Source organism: Megalops cyprinoides, chromosome 5 (genome assembly GCF_013368585.1).
Source record: "Megalops cyprinoides isolate fMegCyp1 chromosome 5, fMegCyp1.pri, whole genome shotgun sequence".
Classification (NCBI taxonomy): domain Eukaryota; kingdom Metazoa; phylum Chordata; class Actinopteri; order Elopiformes; family Megalopidae; genus Megalops; species Megalops cyprinoides.
In genome coordinates, this window is record NC_050587.1 from 1,210,693 (window position 1) to 1,232,892 (window position 22,200).

The window sequence follows — 22,200 nt, forward strand, 5'->3', positions numbered from 1 at the left end:
CCCAGACAAAACAAATGCTCATGAGGAGATGTGTGTCGAAAGGGAAACTTAAAGAGATGAATATCATTTGTATTGAGGTGGCACAAAAATGTGGGTTCTGGGGGTTTCTGGATATCAGAGAGAAAAATGGGCCATGCACTACCTACCTACATAAGTGTGAGTGAAGAAGTTAAAAAGAAGTTAAAAAGAGTGTCTGCCGACATTGAATCCAGTGCTATCTGTCCAGATAGGGGGTTGTCTCCACAGAGTCTGACATCAAAGCTGAATAAAAGCGATCAGAGAGCAAGTTTGAGCAAGAAAGAAAAAATCAGGCAGTTGGTCATTACCATGTTGCTTTTTAGTTTTGATTGAGCTATGAATATACAGACAGGTGACAAATTAAAGGAAAACCCTGAATAAATGAGTAGAGAAACATAACGAATGCGGATGCTTCCAAACAGGTGTACTGCATGGTACAACTAAGTAATTAACATCCAATCATGCTCTGTGGCATGCATAAAAATGCTGAGCAGTCAATGCAGGACATGATCAGACTGTGTCAGCAAGAACAGTCTGTCGACAATTACATAGAGAGGGATATTATAGTAGGGTTGCAGTGCATAAACCCCTTATTACAAGGATGAATGCACATTTGAGAGTTCAGTGGTGCAAAGACCATAGGCACTGGTGTACAGAGATGTGGAAAAAAGTGATATGGTCATATGAGTCATCCTTCACCATATTCTCAACAAGTGGGCAAGTGCATGTGTGGCATACACCTTTATCCTATGATGAAACATTTCTATCCTGATGGGAGTGGTCTCTTCCAGGATGAGAATGCTCCATCCATAGGGCACGAGGGCTCACTGAATGGTTTGATGAGTATGAAAATGATGTGAATCATATGCTATGGCCTTCGCAGTCACCAGATCTCAACCTAATTGAACACCTATGGGAGATTTTGGACTATGTTAGACAGCGCTCTCCACCACACTCATCAAAACACCAAATAAGGGAATATCTTTTGGAAGTATGGTGTTCCATCCCTCCAGTAGAGTTCCAGAGACTTGTAGAATCTATGCCAAGGCGTATTGAAGCTGTTCTGGTGGCTCGTGGTGGTCCAACAGCTTACTAAAACATTTTATGTTGGTTTTTCCTTAAATTTGTCACCCGTCTATATCTCTTTCAAATGCTATCTCAAGTGTTGACAAACAAAATGTGCCTGTCATACATTTTTAAATATTTCAATGTTGTACCCTTGAACCCTTTAGTACACTATGGTAGTATGACAGTCAAGTTGAGTTATTAAGCAGTCATCCATCTAAAAGTGCATCCCACAAATATGATGTGAGGTTTAACCACACAAATAGTACAGTTGCAGAGATATACACATTTGTAGAGAGGTTGCATTTAGCCTTTTGATTCTAATTTCTGCATGTTCAGCACTGCACCGGGTCCTTCTGGGGGTAGCTCGGGAGTTGGAGTTGAGGGGACTGGTGGCAACCTGGACCTGCAGCTTGACTCTAGAGGCTGTTCCAAAGCCAAAGCAAAGGAATCTGGCAAACTGCCAACTTTCCATTGAACCACTGAAAATATGCAGGTATGTACAGATCTTAATGATATCATCTGTATACACACAGCATTCTCTGTACATCAGGCACATTCATACAACACCTTCATACAACATAGTTTCCATCACTGCCAAAGTACAGAGGCATTCCTGCCAAGTACAAACAGTTAACATGCTTCTTAATTATAAAACACAAAATGGATTTAGCAAGAGATACTAAAGAACAAAGGTCACAGAGAAATGCATAAAATGAAAGACAGGAATACAATACTGTACCAGCCATGTTAAACCAACAAGTTCTTTGGTGAAGGTGGAGGCTAAACCTGGTCCAAAGTTCTAAAGGTCAGATAAGGACTTAAACTTCAAATTAAGTGAATGTTATTTTTAAAAAATAAAACTACAAAACAATTACTACAAGCTTATCAAAATTTAATGGCACATTGACAGTCCTGACTCTGTAGGCAGCTGTAGGACTGTACAAATCGTACCTTCTGCTCTGTTTGGCATTAATTAAGAATTTAAAAAGATGGATTGAAATAACTGCCCTGAAATGCACTAATGGGTCCACTTGTACACTAAAACTATTTTACTCAAAAGAAATTAAGCTCAGTCTCTGCTATGAATACAGATTCCACCAATCTATTTCCATTTTTTCCAAGCTATGCTTTAGACATTTCATTTAACTCGTGTGTGGATAATATTGAATACGTAGTGGCTCAACATGCACTCAGGGTCAAACATCATAGTACATAATGAAAGACTTATAGAGGGGTTTAATTATAAAGACATGTTGAATCTGCATCATTTACAATAAACTGGTGTTGGCCTGAATCTAGGAGCAAAAGAGAGATACACAACTATATATTAGTTAGATACTAACCTGGTTGAGGCATTAAGATAAATTATTTAATACAACAAATCCAATTAAAATTTTTTTTATGCAATTTTGCATAACAATTCACACATCCCACATGCTTTGCGGTAGCTGTAATTTACATTTTACATTACATTTACATTTATTCATTTGGCAGATGCTTTTATCCAAAGTGACTTACAAGTGAGGTACAATACAACACAAGCGAAAAACCATAGTAGAATAGTAGAAGCACTGCATGACAAAGTTCCAAAGGTTGGCCAGACAAGGTACAAACTAGCAGGTAAAGCTAACAAGTATGTGACACCATTACATTTTTTTTTTAATTTTATTCTATAGTTTATTAGGAAATAGTTTGACTCATGAGACGTTCTTTTAGGGGGGAAGTGTCTCAGGTGCTCAGATGAGAGGGGTGAGAATTTAATTTTACCAAGCATAAACTTTTTGAGATTTTATCTGTGTGCAAGTTAAACAATGCGTGTTCACTACGACTGCTACTTTAGTCATATCTTCACTTATTTAGCTATCTTGTACAAGGATATGTTAGTGTGGCTCATACTACCTATCTGCAGCCACAAGATCCCATTAAAACGCCCCTTTTTCATGATAAAGTTCAAATAGAAGTGTCAAGGTACCGTACTGTGACAAGCTTTTTTTGTAATTTACCTATTAATTTAAACCAGTTGGATGACTGATTTACTGATCAGTTGAAGTTGACTAAAATGACATGAAATGGCATGAAAACCCCCTGCAGCAGTGTGAGAGGATGGCTACCTAAGGTGTGGTATGGGTGAGAGGGGTTTCAAAAATGGCTGAAAATGAACACATTGGAGAGAGGCCAAATGAAATAATACTGTGCTGACTGATGCTCCTGCACTGAAGCACTGCTTCCTGTATGTGCATATAGGTGTGGTCTATTGTGCGTTATGCATATATAAGTGGCTGAAGAGTTGTTAATGTTATGACTCATTTCATGATAAAGTGTAGAATGATGAAAGATTAGGGGGGGAAAGAATGTATGTTGTGACATAATTTAATGAATGTCAAATAAAACTAAATTCATGGCTCTGGTTACAGCACCTGTGCTCTGTATTCGTTCTTAAAACAAAATTGTACACTTCAGTTGGTGTTTATTCCTCGATTCCATGTTCTTCTGCACAACAAAAGTACTTGTGTTTTGCCTGGAACAAACTCAGTTAAACCCCTGTCTGTGGTAGCAAGCGGAAGGGTTGCGTAGTTCGATTTCCCCTTTGAGGTTGGTTGCCCCTACTGTCCCAGGCGTGACACTCTCAGGGTCTCGTCTGTCATTTAGCATCAGCAGAGGAAATATGAACTGCAGCAAGTTTACGAACTGCTGTTCAAAACTTGGGATGGTCTTTTGTCTTGCAGTGTTGAATATATGCATGTCAACATATTACAAAAGTGTACTTAGTGCTGTATTACATCGTACAGAATTTTGTCCACTGGCTACATACACAGTAGTGTACATTGTTGCTTTTAAAACAGAGTGCAATGGCAATGTAAAATGAATCACACTACAGAGGAGTGTGACACGATCAAATATCAATAAAGAAATGGACTTGGATGGCCCTTTGATGTGTGCAATATATTGCAAATATTCACTGGACTGTAACCAGTATGGGCTTCCACCATGCTGCAGTGGTGCAGGAGTGATTCACAGCACATGAGTGGGTTTCCCTGCAATACGTGTATCCTTTCCTTTATTGTTTTAACTCTGTCTGGAGATTGATGATTAGTACCCTTACAAAGAGGCTGCTCACCTCCAAACATGAAATGCCATTGATATTTTTTCCACAGCACATTGCAAATGAAGACATTCCCTGTTACATTGAGCACTTGAAAGAAACCTCAAATAACATGAGTCAGCTGAAGTTTGCATGCTTCTTTTATTGATCTATTATTACTTTTGTTCACTGCACTTTACTTTTTGTTCATTTAAAACTTGAGTATTACTGATGTATTACAAGATTCCTGACTTCCTGATTCTAATTGTTGTTGAAATGGCTGGGGAAAAAAAAACAGTTTCTGGTTTTGCATTTTCCTGCCCTTTTACTATTACTTTCAGAAAAAGTGAAACTAGTAAAACGATGAAGGCCTATTGGTATTTAACCTATTTCTCAAAAAAAAAAAATGCTTTAAATTAATTATATATTTACATTTTTAATTATTATTTAATTATTTACTTAAATGTTTTTATTTTGCGCGTTTTAAGGTTTCAATATAACTGTATACATGGTTTTGTAGGAGAGAGATAGACACCACATTATATTTGACCACTAACGAGGAATCACTTCTGTTATTTCGTTTAAGTATTAGTACGCCGTACTTTAATAGCTATTAAAGGAAGTCGCTATAAAAACAAACGGCCAGGGGAGGTGCGACCAGCTTCAGCTTTCACGTGGCTGGTTGTTGCGTTCAGGCAAATAATGCTCTGCGAGCCAAATACATTTACCACAAATTTGTTCATATCTTAAAACGTTTCCGGACTGGAAATACGGCATGTTGGGGATGTATGTTTCTATGTAGGTTTCGTCGCTCTTGCATTATTTGCTTGACAGGAAGAGAAGCTGACTTCGCAGGACGACTGTAAGCGTTAGAATTGCAAAGAGTTATCATATAATGAAAGGTATGTAACCAGTTACTCACCTCACCTTTTAGGGGCTACTACAGCACGACTGTTCTTGTTATTATTATTGAAGACTGTGTTCTGAATTTTGTTTCATGTATTGTTAGGTGTATGTACAACTAACTAATATATGAGGATGTTTTGCACTTGCCAGCGTTGAACCCGGCATCGCTTTTTGCACTTTTTCTGCTGCTATGGGGACAGATCTGCTACGGAAGCGATGAAAGCCCTTCAAAAAAGCGTAAGTAGCACCAACAGACCGTTTGTTTATGATCAAAGACATAACAAGGATTACTGGAATTATTGCTTAGTGGAATCGTTGGTTAATAGAATGACTGATGACCGATGTAGGGCACCAGTTCAGAAAACTTCGACCATGACAGTCTATGATGTTGTGAAGCTTTCTCGCGCATGTATGTGCCATATGTGTTTGTTGGCTATCATTCCAGGCTGCTGTACCCCTCAATTTGCCCTCGGTTCTAGAGAAGGAACATTAACATTAACATTAACAGATTGATGCTTTTAGTGTAACTGTCGTTGTCCAAGATATACTGTACTCATCTCATAGTATCTCACTCTATGAGATACTCACTGTATCTCATATTAAACGTAAGTAATTTTGAGGATACAAAAATATTTTTGGGTATACAGAAGACGTATGAGGGCGCAAAAGAAAAAAAAGTAACGTCATAGTATGCAATTTCAATAAAAATAGCAGATGTTACGTCACACCTTTGGACGATGACAATAATTCTGTGGAGAATCTCAGCCACTCCCTCAGCAGGAAAGATGTGAACTTATTTATTTACTTACTTACTGAAGCGCGTCCAGGCAGACAACTCACTCACAAGACTAGATAGATCCCCCGAGGAGTAGGGATCATAGCATCATAGCATTTCCGCTCTTTTCTCTACAAATACTGTCTGATGAAGAATGTCATGTTACATACTGTCAGACGGGGCTTTGCCAAAAGAAATGCATGTTGTCAGGTTTTTCACAAGCTATTGCGATTATGTCTTGCATACGGTATTAGCATCTGCAGATCATTAACAAACTTACAATAATCTGCTTTAAACAGATATGATCATGTACAAGAACAGTACTTCAGGTCGGTAGTATCCGCATTCAGTAGCCTATTTAGTATAAAATAAGAAGCTGCTACGAGTCAGAAAAAATCGGTGTCAGTGACGTGTGGACAAAGGCTTTGGAGAGTCTATGTACATGTGGGTCAAAATGTATCGTCATGTAGCAGGATTTGGTGTTAGTAAAGTAAATTTTACGATATTTCTTCAGGTGTATGTGAGTTGTTTTAAAAGCTGTCCTTAACAGAGTTATCCGACAGCTGCTTCATAGAAACACACAATTGTAGCCTGTCTCCTGTGTCTCAATGAATGCTTTATGTACTTAGAAGCAACACGTATGGAGCATCAATTACTTGTGTTTTCTTTGGGAAGCTGACAGGAAATTGGCAACAGGAAGCGTCTTCTCAGTTGAGGTGTTTGTGTGTAACCAGTGTTCAAAAGTGCTTTGGATTGTTTTCACATAGAAGTTGAAGAGAATGAAGCTACTCTCTTCTTTGCCTTTACGATGCCTCGTTCTTTCTGATCAGCGGTATTTCTTTGTCACAATGAACAAGTCTGTTCTTGAATGGGACTGTGGGGTGATGTATACATTTACCCTGTGAGAGAGGGAAAGTGATGTCAGGTGTGTAGGCACCTCTTCTGTTACCTAGACATAAGAACAATGCATGGCTACATAGCATAGTGATGATTAAAGAGAGTTTTGTGTTATGACATAATGATGAGTTCCCACAGCGTTCTCATTGAACGAGGATGTGAACCAGTGACTTTTACAGTAACAGGATCCACATTTTCCAGTATTCCAGCATGAACATAAGGAATAGCTTGCAGTAGTGTAGCAACCAGTGACCTTTGCAAATATAATGCAAACACTGCACCCAGTGAGGACAACTCTAACACTTACTCATTTGACAGAGTCTGATGTAATGGGATTGTGGGATTATACACTTTTAGTGTACTTTTAGTGTATAACTAGTTTCATTATACAAACCGCGTTCAAAATCATTCATTGTAAAATGGCATTAAATGTGCAATGCATCAAAGATCAGAGATAATAAGAGCTTCAATCACAATTGGGATTAGGGAAAGACGTGTTAACACTTGCATATGAAAGGAGATTGTATAAGTGCGCTCATATGCGGCATAGCTGATTAGAGAACTGTTATTTATGCACAATCAATAGGTTCACTATGCAAGTTTTCTTCACTCCACAACAGTTGGATCCACAGCATCAAGCCCCCAAAGGGTAAATTAGCTTGCAAAATGGAACATTTTACATTTTGTACTTGGGTATTAACTAAGGTGCTGTTCCTCCAAAGAGCGTGAAGTGTAATGCCTGTTAAGATTATACAGTACCTCTTTGAAATACCAGTAATTAACATTTTCTTCTTAACACAGCATGTGCAAAACACTGGGTGAAAATGAAAGTTGTATGATTTTGTTGCATCCTGCTGCTTTCTAATCAGGATTTCTCTTCCCTGGTTGTTGGGAACCAAGGTGCGTTCCGGGCTGTCCTGCTGGCATTGTGATTAATTAGGCTTGATTAAACTGTTAACTGAACACTGACCTGGAATTAACAACTCTTGACATAGAGCATTGGCTCATTGTGGAAATGTTTGTGGCTTGTGAAGTGTTACTTCAAATGAAAATAGAAAACTAAGAATATGCTCAACTTGCTTGAATTAATATAAGGGTTAATTGGTGCCCATTACATGAAAAATTGTTCCTCTGATTAGTATTCAGTTTGACTGATTAAGATCTTATGTGTTATGAAAACCAGCATATGAAGTGGGTGCTCAATATCAGGCATAAGAAGCATTTGCCTAAAGCAAAGGATTTTAATCAGGGGGACAGGTACCCCCAGGGGTACTTCAGAGGGTTGTAGGGGGCACTTGGGATCAAGGTAAATAGTTACAGAGTACATTGTACATAGTTACAGGACATAGTAACAGTTCTGTCTCAATTGCTCATGCACTATGACTAGAGGTATAAACACAGCTCAAAAGTTGAAGCTCAAGTATCAAAACCCTAAACCACTTCTGCAAAATTCAAAGCACATTGTACTTGTATTCACTCTTATTGCAATTCCAGTTCACTCTTTTGCAAAACTCTTCGCAGAGCTCTAACTTACAGCAGTTTTCACAATGAAATCTCCTGTGTTCATATGGAAAACGTATGACTGTAAACATCAAAATCTAACTGTGAAATGACTTCATTCTCACTGCTCCTGTGCAAACTGAAAGTAGATTTATTCAATAGTCTGTCAGAGCTTTAGCATGGATAAAAGAGGTCAGAGGTGAACCCTTCATTGTTGAAAAACAATGGAACCACAAGGAGTAGAGAAGGGGTTGGGGAAAAGGTAGAGTTTGTCCAAGAAGGCAAAACATTTCTAGTGACATTTGTGCAATGCTGGTTGAATATGACATCAGCCATGGGTTGCACATTAAGAGGGCTTGGTAGTGGGTACAGCCCAATTTGAGTCATTTCACCCTGGCTTAGGTATTTCAAATTCAGAATAGGTACATGAACTGCTGAACTATCTATTGTACTGTTATATGCATAGGGTTGCCACCTGTGTCTGACAAAAAACCTGGATACTGTCATACCGATGACCAACGGACAACTTAAAGTTCAATCTGACCTGAAGCTCAGACTTCACCATTGCAACTGACAGTCTGTTTCTTTTGTCGGACCAAACATCCTCCATGTGACTGAACACTCGCTCTGCATAGGCATTGCTGACTGGTATGGAAAAAACAAAAGCAACTACTTTCAACAGCTCAGTGGATTCAGTTGCCTTGCTGAAAAAATAGGCCCACTTTCTGTCTGGGGTAAGGTCTTTTGGAATGGTGTCGAATACTTCATTCAAGATGACTGCATCACCATACAGCTTGTGTTCATCAACATCCAGGGCTAGTTTTTCCACTGAACCAACTCAGACAACTGGAGTGATTGTAATAAAATAATAATAATACATTTTATTTGTAATGCACTTTATATTTGAAGCTAATCTCAAAGTGCTACATGTATAAAAACATTGCAGCAGTCCATCATGAATCATAGGATATCAAATAAAAAATTAAAAATTTAGTTTTAAAAATCATAGATTTTAGATAGAAATGTTTTGAGTCCTTTTTTGAAACTGTCAATGGTCTGCGGTGCCCTGAGATGGTTAGGGAGGGCATTCCAGAGACGAGGGGCGGCGGAGCAGAAGGCCCAGTCGCCCATAGTACTGAGCTTTGTTCTGGGGAGCAGGAGACGATTGGTATTTGCAGAGCGAAAGAAGCGAGATGGGATTTGTGGAATGAGTAGTTCTTTCAGGTAGGAAGGGGCGTTGCCATAGATGCACTGGTGAGTGAGGAGGGAGACCTTATATTCAATCCTGGCCGAAACCGGAAGCCAGTGAAGTGAGCGGAGAATGGGTGTAATGTGTTCATATTTGCGCACCCTCATGAGGATCCTTGCAGCACTGTTTTGTATATACTGTAGTTTCTGCAGACTCTTGTTATGGATCCCGAAGAGGAGAGCATTACAATAGTCTAGTCTAGAGGAGACAAAGGCATGGACCAACTTCTCTGCATCCAATAAAGTAAGAGAGGGACGAAGCTTTGCAATATTTCTAAGGTGACGGAAGGAGGTCTTGTAGAGGTGTTTGATATGGGCTTCAAAGGTGAGTTGAGGGTCAAATCTTACGCCAAGATTGGTGACTACTGAAGAGAGGGGAATGTCATGGCCCGAGAAAGTGATGCTGGTTATGGAGGAAGACTGGATCTGATGGGGTGTGCCAACTAGGATGGCTTCTGTTTTGGAGCTATTCAACTGTTATGTTTCATCCACAGCTTTATCTCTTCCAGGCAGGCAGTTAGAGTTGAGAGAGTAGTTGATGAAGCTGATGACCCCGAGGAAGCTGAAGAGGTGTATGCATCCATTTTCATGTACAATTGTGTGTCATCAGCATAGCAGTGGAATGAAATTCCAAACTAGTGATTACACAACCAAGGGGAAGCATGTATAAAGTGAAAAGAATGGGGCCCAGCATTGACCCCTGGGGAATACCACAGATGACAGTGTGTGTAAGGAACCTTGCATTTCCGGAGGCAATGTACTCTGTTCTGTCAGTGAGGTATGATTCAAACCAGTTGAGGACAGTATCAGTGAGATCAATTGTCTAATGTAACCGGTGGAGGAGTATGCCATGGTTAACAGTATCAAATGCAGCAGAAAGATCAAGAAGAATGAGGAGGGAAGGTGAGCCTGAGTCAGCGGTCATAAGGAGGTCGTTGGTGACTCTCACCAGCCACAACTTTTTCCAGAACTTTAGAGATAAATGGGAGATTGGAAATGGGCCTGTAATTTGCCAAGACTTCAGGGTCCAGAGTGGGTTTCTTCAGAAGTGGTCTGATTATGGTAGTCTTCAGAGCAGGTGGAACATGGCCAGCCTGGAGAGAGTTGTTAATTATTGTGGTGATCAGAGGACTTATAGCAGAAATGTTTGCTTTCACTAGGGCTGTAGGAAAGGGGTCCAGGGCACGGGTGGAGGGTTTCATCTTCCTGATGATATCTTCAACCTCTTGCTGTGAAGATTCTGAGAAGCAGCTAATGGTATTGGAGCTCTCACACTGTGAATAGTCATTTTGAAAGGGTACAGCAGAGGGTTCAGAGAGGGCAGAGCAAATCGAGTCAATTATTGTTTTAAAGAAGGACATAAAGTTATTGCAGTGCTCTTCTGTTGACGCTGTGGGTGAGGGAGCTTGTGGTGTGAGAAGATGATTAATGGTGGAAAACAGCTGCTTAGAACTGCCAGGACTACTGATGATATTTGAGTAAAACTGTGACCGGGCCTCCCTAAGGGATTTCGAATAGGCTGGTCCCGATAGGCTGTCTTGTGAACAGTGAGACCTGAGGCTTTTGTAGCGCCGTTCAAGAACACGTCCAGCAGCCTTCATTTTCCGGAGATCGCTGGTAAACCAGGGGGATGAGAGGTAACTGCTCTAGTTTTGACAGGAGCGTGGAGATCCAAGATGCTGCTCAGCATCTTGTTGTAAAAATCCACAGCTTCATTGGCAGATGAAAAGTCTGTATGAAGTATGTGCTGGAGGTCAGGTAACATGGTTTCTGGATTGATGTTTTTTAAATTTCTAAAGCAGATTTGGCATTTGGGCTTGGTGAGGGGGAACAAAAATTGCAACTCCATGTAGATGGCCTTATGGTCGGACACACGCAGATCATGTACCAACAGATTGCTGAGGGGAGCAGAATTAGTGATGACCAAGTCAAGAGTGTGCTCTCTAGTATGTGTGGGGACGTCAACAAGTTGCCTGAGATTGAAACGGTCCAGTAGTTGGAGAAACTCAGCCGCAAGTCGGCAGGAGGGGGTGTCGAAATGAATGTTCATGTCTCCAAGTACGATAATACTAGCAGAGATTGTACTGAATATAGAGAGAATGTTTTACATCTCAGGGATGAAGGATGGATTTGGCTTGGGTGGACGGTAGATGAGAAGTATTGTCATTGGAGAAGGAGGCTTTTGAATGCCAGACACTCAAAGGAAGACAGCTCAGGCAGGGGCAGAGAGGTCAGATTGAGATCACTGCAGTAGATAACAGATATACCACCACCACGACCTGTACTGTGGGCTTTCTCAAAGTGGCAATAACCAGGAGGGCAGGTTTTAAAACAGAAAAAACATCTGGTTGATGCCAGGTTTCCGTAATGCACATCAAATCCAAACATTTCTCCAGTATGTGATCGTGTAGAAGACACAATTTGTTTGTGAGAGATTGTGCATTAAACAGTTCAATTTTGACATTAGATGAACCAGTGAGTCTCTGTAATGGACAAAGTAGACTGAAATCCACTCCACGTTTTCTATCCTGTTCAATGAGTGGTGTTGTCATCGCGACTCCAGTACTTCTAGTCCAGAGAGCAACAGTGCTCTGATGACGTGACTGTAGTGCGATGGGACGCACGGCTGACCAAAGGGATGGAATGGTGTGACCAGACCGGGAGTAAACAAACTTTCTGCGGAAGCTTCTGTGAACATAACGAGGCTGGCATAGGAGTCCCAGTTGTTTGATAATTGATATACCAGATGGAATACAGTAATTGTTGAATTTCTTCAGCTGGTTGGCGGAATAGTTCAGCATCTTGCTGGTCGTGAGGAGTTGAATGAGTTGTTAGCCATTAGCCATGAACGTAAAGCACAAGAAGACCCATCCAACACAGAGGGAGAACAGCAGCAACTTAGCCGTGGAAGCTCAGGGTCCCAGGGGCATGCTCCAAGGAGAAACTTCACCAGGAAAAGTTGAGGCTAAGAGGCAGCCCAGGTCCTGAGTGAAAACCTCACAGTGGCCACGAAGAACAGATATGGGAGACTCCGGGCGATGGTATGCTGACAACAAACAGGCAGATAGGGAGCCGCTAGGGTCGGTAGAATCTGCACTAGGCAGACAGGTATCCGAAACTTTACCACAAGATAACAACAATCATAGACTTGACTTATACTATAATAAACTGTTGAAACTATGGAGCTCAGATGGAGAAGCGGCGAACAAACAACACCAGCGTCCTCTCCCCAAATATTACACTCTACACCACGCTCTCCATGATTGTCCTTCATCAAAGCCTAGACAGCCAGTGTGTGCAATAACCTGGTCCTTGAAGTCAAATTTATCCTTAAGATATAGTACTGCTTTCTCAAAAAATCTGGCTACCAGGCTTCTGAACTGTTGCTGTTGCTGGGGAAAAAGGTTTCACTTTATTTGCTTTGCTTTGCTTTGCTACTAGTGGTATAACGAATCGTAGTTGATCCGTGATCCATACGGATCACTCCCCACGGTTCGGCACACATGTGAAGCATGGATTAATTGCAAAGTTTAACCATAAAGCTGTGTTTTAACCAAACGTGAACGGCGAATGGGCGGAGTTAATCGCGGCGAAACTGTGAGCGATGCGAAATGAGCGTTTGCAATGGTTTGCTTGAGTTAAAAAATGTGCAACTCGAGCGAAAATTTCACCTGGTGAAAGCCAATCACATTCAAGTAGGCCACGCCCCCTCTCTTCAGCAACTTGCTAGCAGCGTTGGTAATCAAAAATGCTTGCTGTGACGTGGCCTGAAATTCGCTTGTTCATTTTTTAGGCAAGCGGTCAAACCCGCGCGAGGAAAGCGATTCGCGTTCGGTTAAAACGCAGCTTATTAATAGTCTGAAATACAGTTTTACTGCCACTGTTACTTTTTAAAGTAATAATTCCCTAAACCTTGATGCAGTGTTGCAAAGATGAAAAGTTAAAAGATACAAGCGCCATTGTAAAAACCAGCAAACTTAGGCAGAAGCGATACGAAGACAAAGGCTGCGTCTGAAATCGCTCACTTGTTCATTCACTATTCACAGTCATACAATAAATTAATAACTTTCTGGATATAGTTTTATGTTTGCAAGTTTAATCGAACATTTGTATGAACATCTTTGTGTCTATGCCTGCTAGCTAGCTAGCTAAGTGACTAGCTAGTTGCATCTGACATTAGCCAGCTACATACATTTACATTTATTTATTTAGCAGATGCTTTCATCCAAAGCGACGTACAAAAGTGCATAATACATAATACCGCTATCAATCTAGCTATCACTAGCCAACTTAATGAAAGAACTAGCATCCAGGTTCATCTGTTAGTTGAAACTAACGTTAGCTAGCTAGCTGGCAGGTAGGCTAAGTCCAACGTTCAAGTGTAAAATGTATATATATCTACACTATATGGTGAATAGGACACAACCAAAGAACAGCAGAACAAGCGTTCATATTGCATTTGAATTTAACTATTGAATTTTGACTATTTTATTTTAAGATTTTATTTAAACTTTGGACATCTTGAATGTTGTTTTCATTTAAGACCATGGGCAAAAGTTCCTTGCTTTAAGTGTTCTTTAAGTTCTTTAAGCAGGCCTAAAAAATGGAAAACCAAGTTATATTTGTGTCCCCCCCCCCCTTTTTTTTTTTTTTGCTGAACCGAAAAATTATCCAATCCGTGACTCAAAACCGTGATCCAATCCAAACAGTGAGTTTTGTGATCCGTTGCACCCCTATTTGCTACCAGAGAATTTGTCTGTGCACCTTGTGATCAGCTGACTGCGCAATTGGTTCATCACCAAGTAAACGTCGATCACAGTTACACTGTCACTCTCTAGCTTCCTAATAGAGGGATCAAATTCCTGCGTAACATCGTGCACGAATGCCAGGATGCATTCAGCAACAGTAGAGCCCACATTTTGTATGTCAGTAACAACATACGCAAATGTCAGTTATACACAAATTAACTGATGCGTTATCTGCACCATAGGCACTAATCTGGTTGACTGAAAGTTTTCAGTGATGGACACTATCTGTTTAAATATGGCTTCACTATATTTGTCAGGGTCGTCGTAAAAATCTAGTTTTCCATACTTCACACCCTCGGATACACAGAAATACTGGACTGTGTATGGGAACAATTTTGTGTGGCCAGAATTGAATTCATCAGAACATACTGCAAAGTACTGTGCTTTCTGCAACTCCACTGCTAATCTCTCTTATCTAAATGGTGCCAACACATTCTCAACTAAGGTCTCACTCTTAGTTCTGCCACAGGACATCTTAGTTGCAATATTAGAGTCACTGAATATTTTTGCACTGACCTTGTTTCCACAGTCAGTGGCCATGTTGCACACCGTGATAAGTAGCTGTTAATTTGGCGACACCAATTTTGTCCTCCTCTGAGTGTTTCCTGATCATGAATGATGAAACTGCCTTGCTTTGTCGGCTAATTTGAACACGATTCTGGTGTTTTTTTTTTGTTTTAGCATGGTCGTCCAAAGCGGTTTTGCCCTCATATTTAATCACAATTTTAACTGAGCATATGGAGCAGGTAGCAGAAAGTGGATCGCCTGGGGTTGGCTTTAGCCATGCCATGAGTTGAACATTTTAATTTTCTTTTTGACTGGTCTGTCAGACCCAGTAGTCACAATCTCATCTTTGTCCTCTGTCTCGCTACCCATCTCAATGGTTATATTGTTCATCTAGAATGACGTTACCATTAAGTACTAGGCTATAGTAGATTCAGCACAATTATCGGTTCACTGCCTATCTAGTTCCGCCAGTAGTAGTCGCCAAGGCTGATGGGCTAGTCACGTCACATCCCACCAGAGCCACAGGTGCACACAGGGGAAAAACGATGCATATTTCAAGAGGATGGACATGGATGGAAAAAATCTAAATAGTCAATTAAACAGAAACGGTAAAAATTGATTTAGCCTATTGAAAGCCAGGACATTAAGTGTCCTGGGAGAGAGAATAAATTTTCCGGGACTGACTATTAAGAAGAAGGACAATCCCGGGAAAACCGGGACAGGTGGCAACCCTATGTATGCAGTATCACACAGTATGTAATACAGTAGGCAAGTGAAAGCAGAGGAATAACTTAATTGAATCTGAACTGAAGCGTAGATACATTTGTATATTGAACTGGAAATTGTAGATGTATATATCAACATATGGAACTGTGTATTTCTTTATCAAGCTGAAAAACTTTGGTGGCAGACAGTGTCTCTTTACTGTACAGCACGAGACTGCAATAGCAGACATAGTGTTGGCAAATAACGGCATTAGACGTTAGCGAGATATTCAAAATAAATCCTAGAGGACATTGCAGTGGTCTTCAGTGTGCACCATGCTAGTGTCTCCACCACTAAAAACATCATGAATAGGAACATAATGATGAAACTTTTTTGTGTGTGTTTGGGTAGAGTCCTTCCTGCGTCTGTACTTTGAGGAGTGTTAACGTTGTTTAGAAGTTAATGTGGCCGTTTTGCACAGGATTTGTGAGATTCTGCTCAGTCAACAGCTTGTGTTGAAAACTGTGCTAATAGCATTGTGTTTTGAGAACATGACATGCTGTTTCACAAAATGTGAAAAACAATTGAGAAAAACTGATAAATCTAAAGCAACAAACACCATAAATGGGTACTTGAGTTAAGGTATAGGCCTTAAAAGGGAGCAGCTCTGGAATGATGTTTCAAAAGCTTTGCTCTAGACAGCCAAGCATCTCTTATGAAAATACATTACATTACCAAGTTTGAATTTATCACAGACGTCAAGCTCTGTGTTACTAGATAGGTTTATCACAGTCCATATCAACCACACGTTGTTGACATACAAATGTTGAGAAACATAGTAAATACAAAAGAAAATAAACAGAATAAACAACAATTTCAGTAGCAGCTACAAAAGTAATACATTTATAAACTAGAAAGAGACAATTAAAAATGTGCATGTCGTTGTTCCCATGGGAAAGCAGATGTAAGGTGGGTTTTGCTGGGGTGAGAAATGTGTGATAACATTCTGCCAAAATAACTTTTAACTTGAAAAACCAAATATCCCTGAGACAGACATTCAGTCAATTAAAGGACACTGATGAGCCAAAACATTATGACCACTCACAGGTGAACTGAATAACGTTGATCATTTCCAAACAAGGGCACATGTCAAGGTCTGGGTAGATTAGATGGTAAGCGAACAATCAGTTCTCGTGGTCAACGTGTTGGATGCAGGAGAAATGGGCAGGAGTAAAGATCTGAGCGATCTGAGCGTCAGCAGTGGTGAGTACCTCCTGACAGTGGTCAGAGGAGGGACAAACCACAAACCAGCGACAGGGTGTTTGGCACCCAAGGCTCATCGATGCACGAGGGCAACAAAGGCTATCCCATCTGGTCCAAACCAACAGAAGGTCTACTGTGGCACAAGTCACAGAAAATTTTAATGATGGTGACGGGAGCAATGTGTCACAACACACTGCATCACAACCTGCTGCATATGGGACTGCGTAGCCGCAGGCCGGTCAGAGTGCCCATGTTGACCCCTGTCCATCCTCGAAAGCGCCTACAATGGGCACGCAAGCATTGCAACTGGACCTTGGAGCAGTGGAAGAAGGTCGCCTGGTCCGATGAGTCCCGTTTTTCTTTTGGATCATGTGGATGTACATGTGTGCCGTTTACCTTGGGAACAGATGGCACCAGGATGCACTGTGGGAAGACGACAAGCTGGTGGAGGGAGTGTGATGCTCTGGGAAATGTTATGCTGGGAAACCCTGGGTCCGGCCATTCATGTGGACGTCAATTGGACACATGCCACCTACCTAAACATTGTTGCAGATCAGGTACACCCCTTCATGGCAATGGCATTCCCTGATTGCAGTGGCCTCTTTCAGGAGGATAATGCGCCCTGCCACACTGCACACATTGTTCGGGAATGGTTTGAGGAACATAATGAAGTGTTCAAGGTGTTGCCCTGGCCTCCAAATTCTCCAGATCTAAATCCAATTGAGCATCTGTGAGATGTGCTGGACCGACAAGTCCGATCCACAATGGCTCCACCTCGCAACTTACAGGACTTGAAGGATCTGCTGCTAATGTTTTGGTGCCAGATACCACAGGACACCTTCAGGGGTCTTGTAGAGTCCATGCCTCGGCGGATTGGTGCTCTTTTGGCAGCACACTACTCCTGCTACTTGCAGAGTCCCCCAGGGTCTTTATTAGGGCCAGTCTTGTTCTCAGCTCCTTCACTCCCTCTTGCCTGTGTGATTTGTGATCCTAGCATCTTCTTCCTTTCTCTAAAAGAAAGTATATAAAGTATGTCCTTCATAAATGTGCCACTGATACATTCACTGATTCACAGTTTTCACCAGCTCATTTCTGATGAAGGAGAGGTCCTGTTACTAAACAAGAGTCAGACCTTATTTCTTCCCTGGAAACCTTAATCCCTTGTGTAAAACCTGAAGTAGATGACCCTGGTGTTAGCATCCATAAAAACATTGGTTTTGAAGAACAGATTAAGAGGATATCGCAGGCATGCTGCGATCAGATGGATTTTCTTTGTGTTTAAAGACCAGGGCTGATCTAATTTAGTCTTTGCAGGCCCCCAATCTTTGGAATGTCTTGGCAGAAATCTCTGAAAAGCCAATGTGTTTAAATTTGCTTTCAATTCTTTATTTCTAGTGTCAGTGATGCGTTTCAAAAGATTAAGTTGGTATCTATAAATCCGTAAAATATATTGGACAGTTTCCTGTAGCATACTTAAAGGGGCACTGCTGTCAATATTTTCCAACCATTGAAATATGTCTGCTGTCTTTCCTTCAGCAGAGAACCCCTGTTGTGAGTATCCTTGCGAGAACTTGGGGGTGTGTGTGAGGTTTGGCCTGGACAGATATGAATGTGACTGCACTGGCACTGGTTACTATGGAGAAAATTGCACAATTCGTAAGTAAACTGATTTTTTGCAATAAGTTCTAGCATGCTTTTGTTTTTTGCCTTGTTTTCCAATTTCCTATGTCCTTACCTTTGCTATCTAAAGAATGTCAACCATCTGTACCATTTCCGCCCCCAGCCATGGGGGTGCTGCAAATTGAGTGGATTGTGCTTATTGCCAGGATTTGTGCAGAGGCTTTCTGGCCCTCAACACTGAAAAAAAACCCATGCTCTTATTTATCATTATCCTGTGTTATGACCAAAACATCAGCTTTGCCCCTTTCTGCATGTGTGCCCAGATACCCACATACACACCTATACATGAGCTTCATTCAAGCAAGTCTAACACCTCCTTGGAGAACTGTAGGCCCACAATTCACAGCTGCAGAAGTATCGTCCCCACTTGACTCAGCTGAAGTTCACTTACAGCACTAATGCATGAGTTGACATTACTGTAATGCCAGTTACATATGGTTGTGCATGCTTTTCCAGCTTGCAGCTCCATAATAAGAAGCAGCTAAGCGTGGCGAGAAAGAGGTCAGATGCTCTCCGGCTCTGTCTCTGGCTTTTGCTGTAGTGCACAGTGTGACTCCTCTGTTACTTCCTCTAGACCAGGCACCCTCTGCATTGTCAACACTGATATTTCCAGTGCAGTTGTGAGGCTTACAATATTTCCATCTAATGTTCTGACAGTTAACACCACTGAGATGCATTTCACACACCCCCTCTACCCTTCAGTGCGAATCGCCCCACCCCCTCCACTTCTCTGAGCCCTCACTGTGAATTAGCCTGCCCCTCCCATCCTCACAGCATGCTAAAAAAGTACAGCTTTGTGAAGAGTGAAAGTGAATTTTTTGACAAAAGCGTGGTAGAGTTATACTAAATTAAGACAGCAAATTAAGAAATTAAGACAACAGATAAATTGTGTTCAGTGAAATGAAAATTAGAGTAAGAGTAAGAAACAGAATAAAATATAAAAAATCCAAAATGCTTTACAGAAAATAACAGAATAGCCCCACCTCCACTAGTTTTTCTATGCCTGCGGTTTTTCTGGGTTAAGTGTGTTACCTTGGACGACCCTGTTGTGGGGAGATTCTCGGAACCTAAACTCTCCCCTGATAGGTGCTTGCAAAGTTCATCTAGAAAAAGAGTAGAAAGGCCATCCGGATTCTGCAGGAACCTCAGACTTAGAACACTGCCAGTCTGGGATCTGGGATGTCTTCCTGCTCTGGAGTTCAACAGTTCTGAAAATGCTGTTATGTACCCTCCCAACAGAGAAACAAATGTTAGTAATAACAAAGAGGTATTTGTTGTACAGTGTGGTCAATCATGTTCAGTTAGCTTATGACATTAATTTATGATCTTCTACTTTTACTTCTGATTGTTACGTTTCACAGTGTAAGGGTTAAGTTTGGTGAGTCTCTTAACAGCATTGGCATGTTTGATCATGTTGTGTACAGAAAAGACCTGAAGCAGAGAATCCATCCTGTCTCTTTATCTGAGGCACAAAGTGTCCAATTTGTGGCTTAAGCCAGTGCCCTCGGGGAAAATAAGGAATGAGAAGGTGAAAGAACCAGTGGTGCTTGAAATCTCCTCTGTCTGTCTGCAGCTGAGTTCTGGTCCAGAGTTCATCAGTTTCTGAAACCCAGCCCGGATACAATGCATTACATCCTCACCCACTTCCATTGGCTCTGGGACATCATCAACAGAACCATCCTCCGGGATTGGCTCATGCGTCTTGTCCTGACAGGTCAGTCATGGTGAACATGATCACAAGGCCACAGCAAGAAGGCATACAAAAATTCACATTTTATGGGTGAAAGAAATATGTGGTGAATGTGAATGTGTGTGTGTGTGTGTGTGTGTGTGTGTGTGTGTGTGTGTGTGTGAGACCATTGCGTATGCATAGCCACAGCATTCACAGATAGTCTGTCCACACTGTCATCTTTGGGTGGGTCTCACCCCTTACTTACTAAACACTTGCTAAGAAATTGCTAAAAACAAATCATGTTGACTTCTACGCCTTTAAATACTCACAGTCATCTCAGCATGAGCCTCCATTGATCGAGCATTGTAGCACGTCAGACTTTTCACTCTTTTACACATGTGCGTGTGTCTGTAGTTCACGGTGGTGACTGATTTCAGCCCCGAGGAGCTCACGGGAGCAAATACCATAGTGAGAAAGTGGCAGAATTCTTTTCCAAGATCAAGGGCTGGAGGAAGTGCTGTGGAAGCCAGATAAATGTGTTCATGCTAGTGTGCATTTATCTTGGCACCAGAAATAAGTTCCTTAATTCAGTGTCATCCATTTGTGGACAGCCTCCCTCACACATAGAAGCCTGGACACATAACTGTTGCTGCCTATCACAGAAGAGGGCAAAACCTTTTTTTCCTCAAGCGCTCCTATATAGCTACATTCACTGTGTTTATTTATGTAAGGGCAAAGTGAGACCCACAGTAGATCTAGATTAGGTTTTTGGCACAGAGATCATTTGCTCAGTACTTCCCACATTACGCTCATTTGCTCGGTACTTCCCACATTACACTTTCATGCGGTATTCACCCTTAGTAAATATCTGGATTGCATATATAACAGGATTGCCATCAGCGCTGTCAGTCTGCTGCAGGCTTGCTGTGGTGTTTGTTGACCTGTTGCGGTTGACCAGTTTCCTTGTCACCAGTACTTTTCCCTGTCTTGCTGGGCCAGTGCCTTGTGTTCATCCTATCCTCTAGACTTCTGCTCAGCTTTCCCATGTCCAGTGTCCTCAGCCTTTGCAACACTGCACACTGGTTGCTAGGGTACATGTCTGAAACAACACAACCATCTGAATTATTTACATTCTGCTTATGTTGCAGTTCAGGAATTTCACCTTCTGGGCCAAGTCTCCATGCAGCTGCCAGCCAGCAACTAACACTAATTCAACAATAACACTTTTTTTTACCACAGTAGATGCAGGGTCAATAACATATGTAATGTATGAAGTAATTCAGAATCAGTGCTTTGTGGTTCAACAACAATAAGCATATCCCACCTGGGAATAAGAACTGTGGCTCTACTCTCTAGTCTCTGGAAATGCTTTCCACTCCCTAATGGCTGCTCCCTTTTGCTGCTGTCCACTTTGAACAAATGCCTGTGGTAACGGGAAAACACTGACTTGCACTGATATAGAAATGTATCCTGCAGTTAGTTGTGGCACCATGCAGTGAAGTAGTTATGGTCTGAACTTACCTTCTAAATGGCTCGCTTTAGTTAGAACATCTCAGAGAAGTGTTGAATGGCTTTTGACATCCCCCTGCTGAGAGAAGGACAGCTTTGTAATGAACCTCTGAGGATGGATTGTCTGTTATCAGACAAAAATGTGTTAAAATCGTTCATTTTCAAGACGAAATGTATGTATTGTAGATGCATGCATTACAGGTGTGTTTGGGGGTGGAGGAGACATGTATTCATGCAAGCAGTGAAAGCCTTTCCTGTAAATAAATGCTAGATAAGCTTGAATATAAACAGAAATCTATACATTCTCTTCAAAATTAAAGAAATTGTATGTTTATGAGGTCATTTTAAGCTGATTGTATAGGAATGAAGATAAAATGGAATTTTGTGCATCAAACAATAAATCTGTAAAATTATGCTAAATATAGAGGTATTAAAGGTATTGTTTCAGGGCATATCAAACATAATAAATGGCCATACCAACACCATTTTGCAGTTTTTCTTATCTGCTTCTTTTCCATGTTTTTTCCTCTTCTGCCTGTCCTACATCTTAATTTGACTGCCT

General features: G+C 41.2%; 1 protein-coding gene across 1 annotated transcript in view; it reads left to right on the forward strand.

Moving 5' to 3' along the window:
- The first annotated feature begins 4,885 nt into the window (after window positions 1–4,885).
- Window positions 4,886–22,200, forward strand: part of LOC118777592 (prostaglandin G/H synthase 1-like) — a 46,043-nt gene continuing 28,728 nt past the window's right edge. The window contains exons 1-4 of the mRNA XM_036528688.1: window positions 4,886–5,070; window positions 5,225–5,311; window positions 18,314–18,433; window positions 20,031–20,171. Of these exons, the coding sequence (XP_036384581.1) occupies window positions 5,064–5,070; window positions 5,225–5,311; window positions 18,314–18,433; window positions 20,031–20,171 (355 nt within the window). The 5' untranslated portion in view covers window positions 4,886–5,063. The remainder of the gene's footprint in view (window positions 5,071–5,224; window positions 5,312–18,313; window positions 18,434–20,030; window positions 20,172–22,200) is intronic.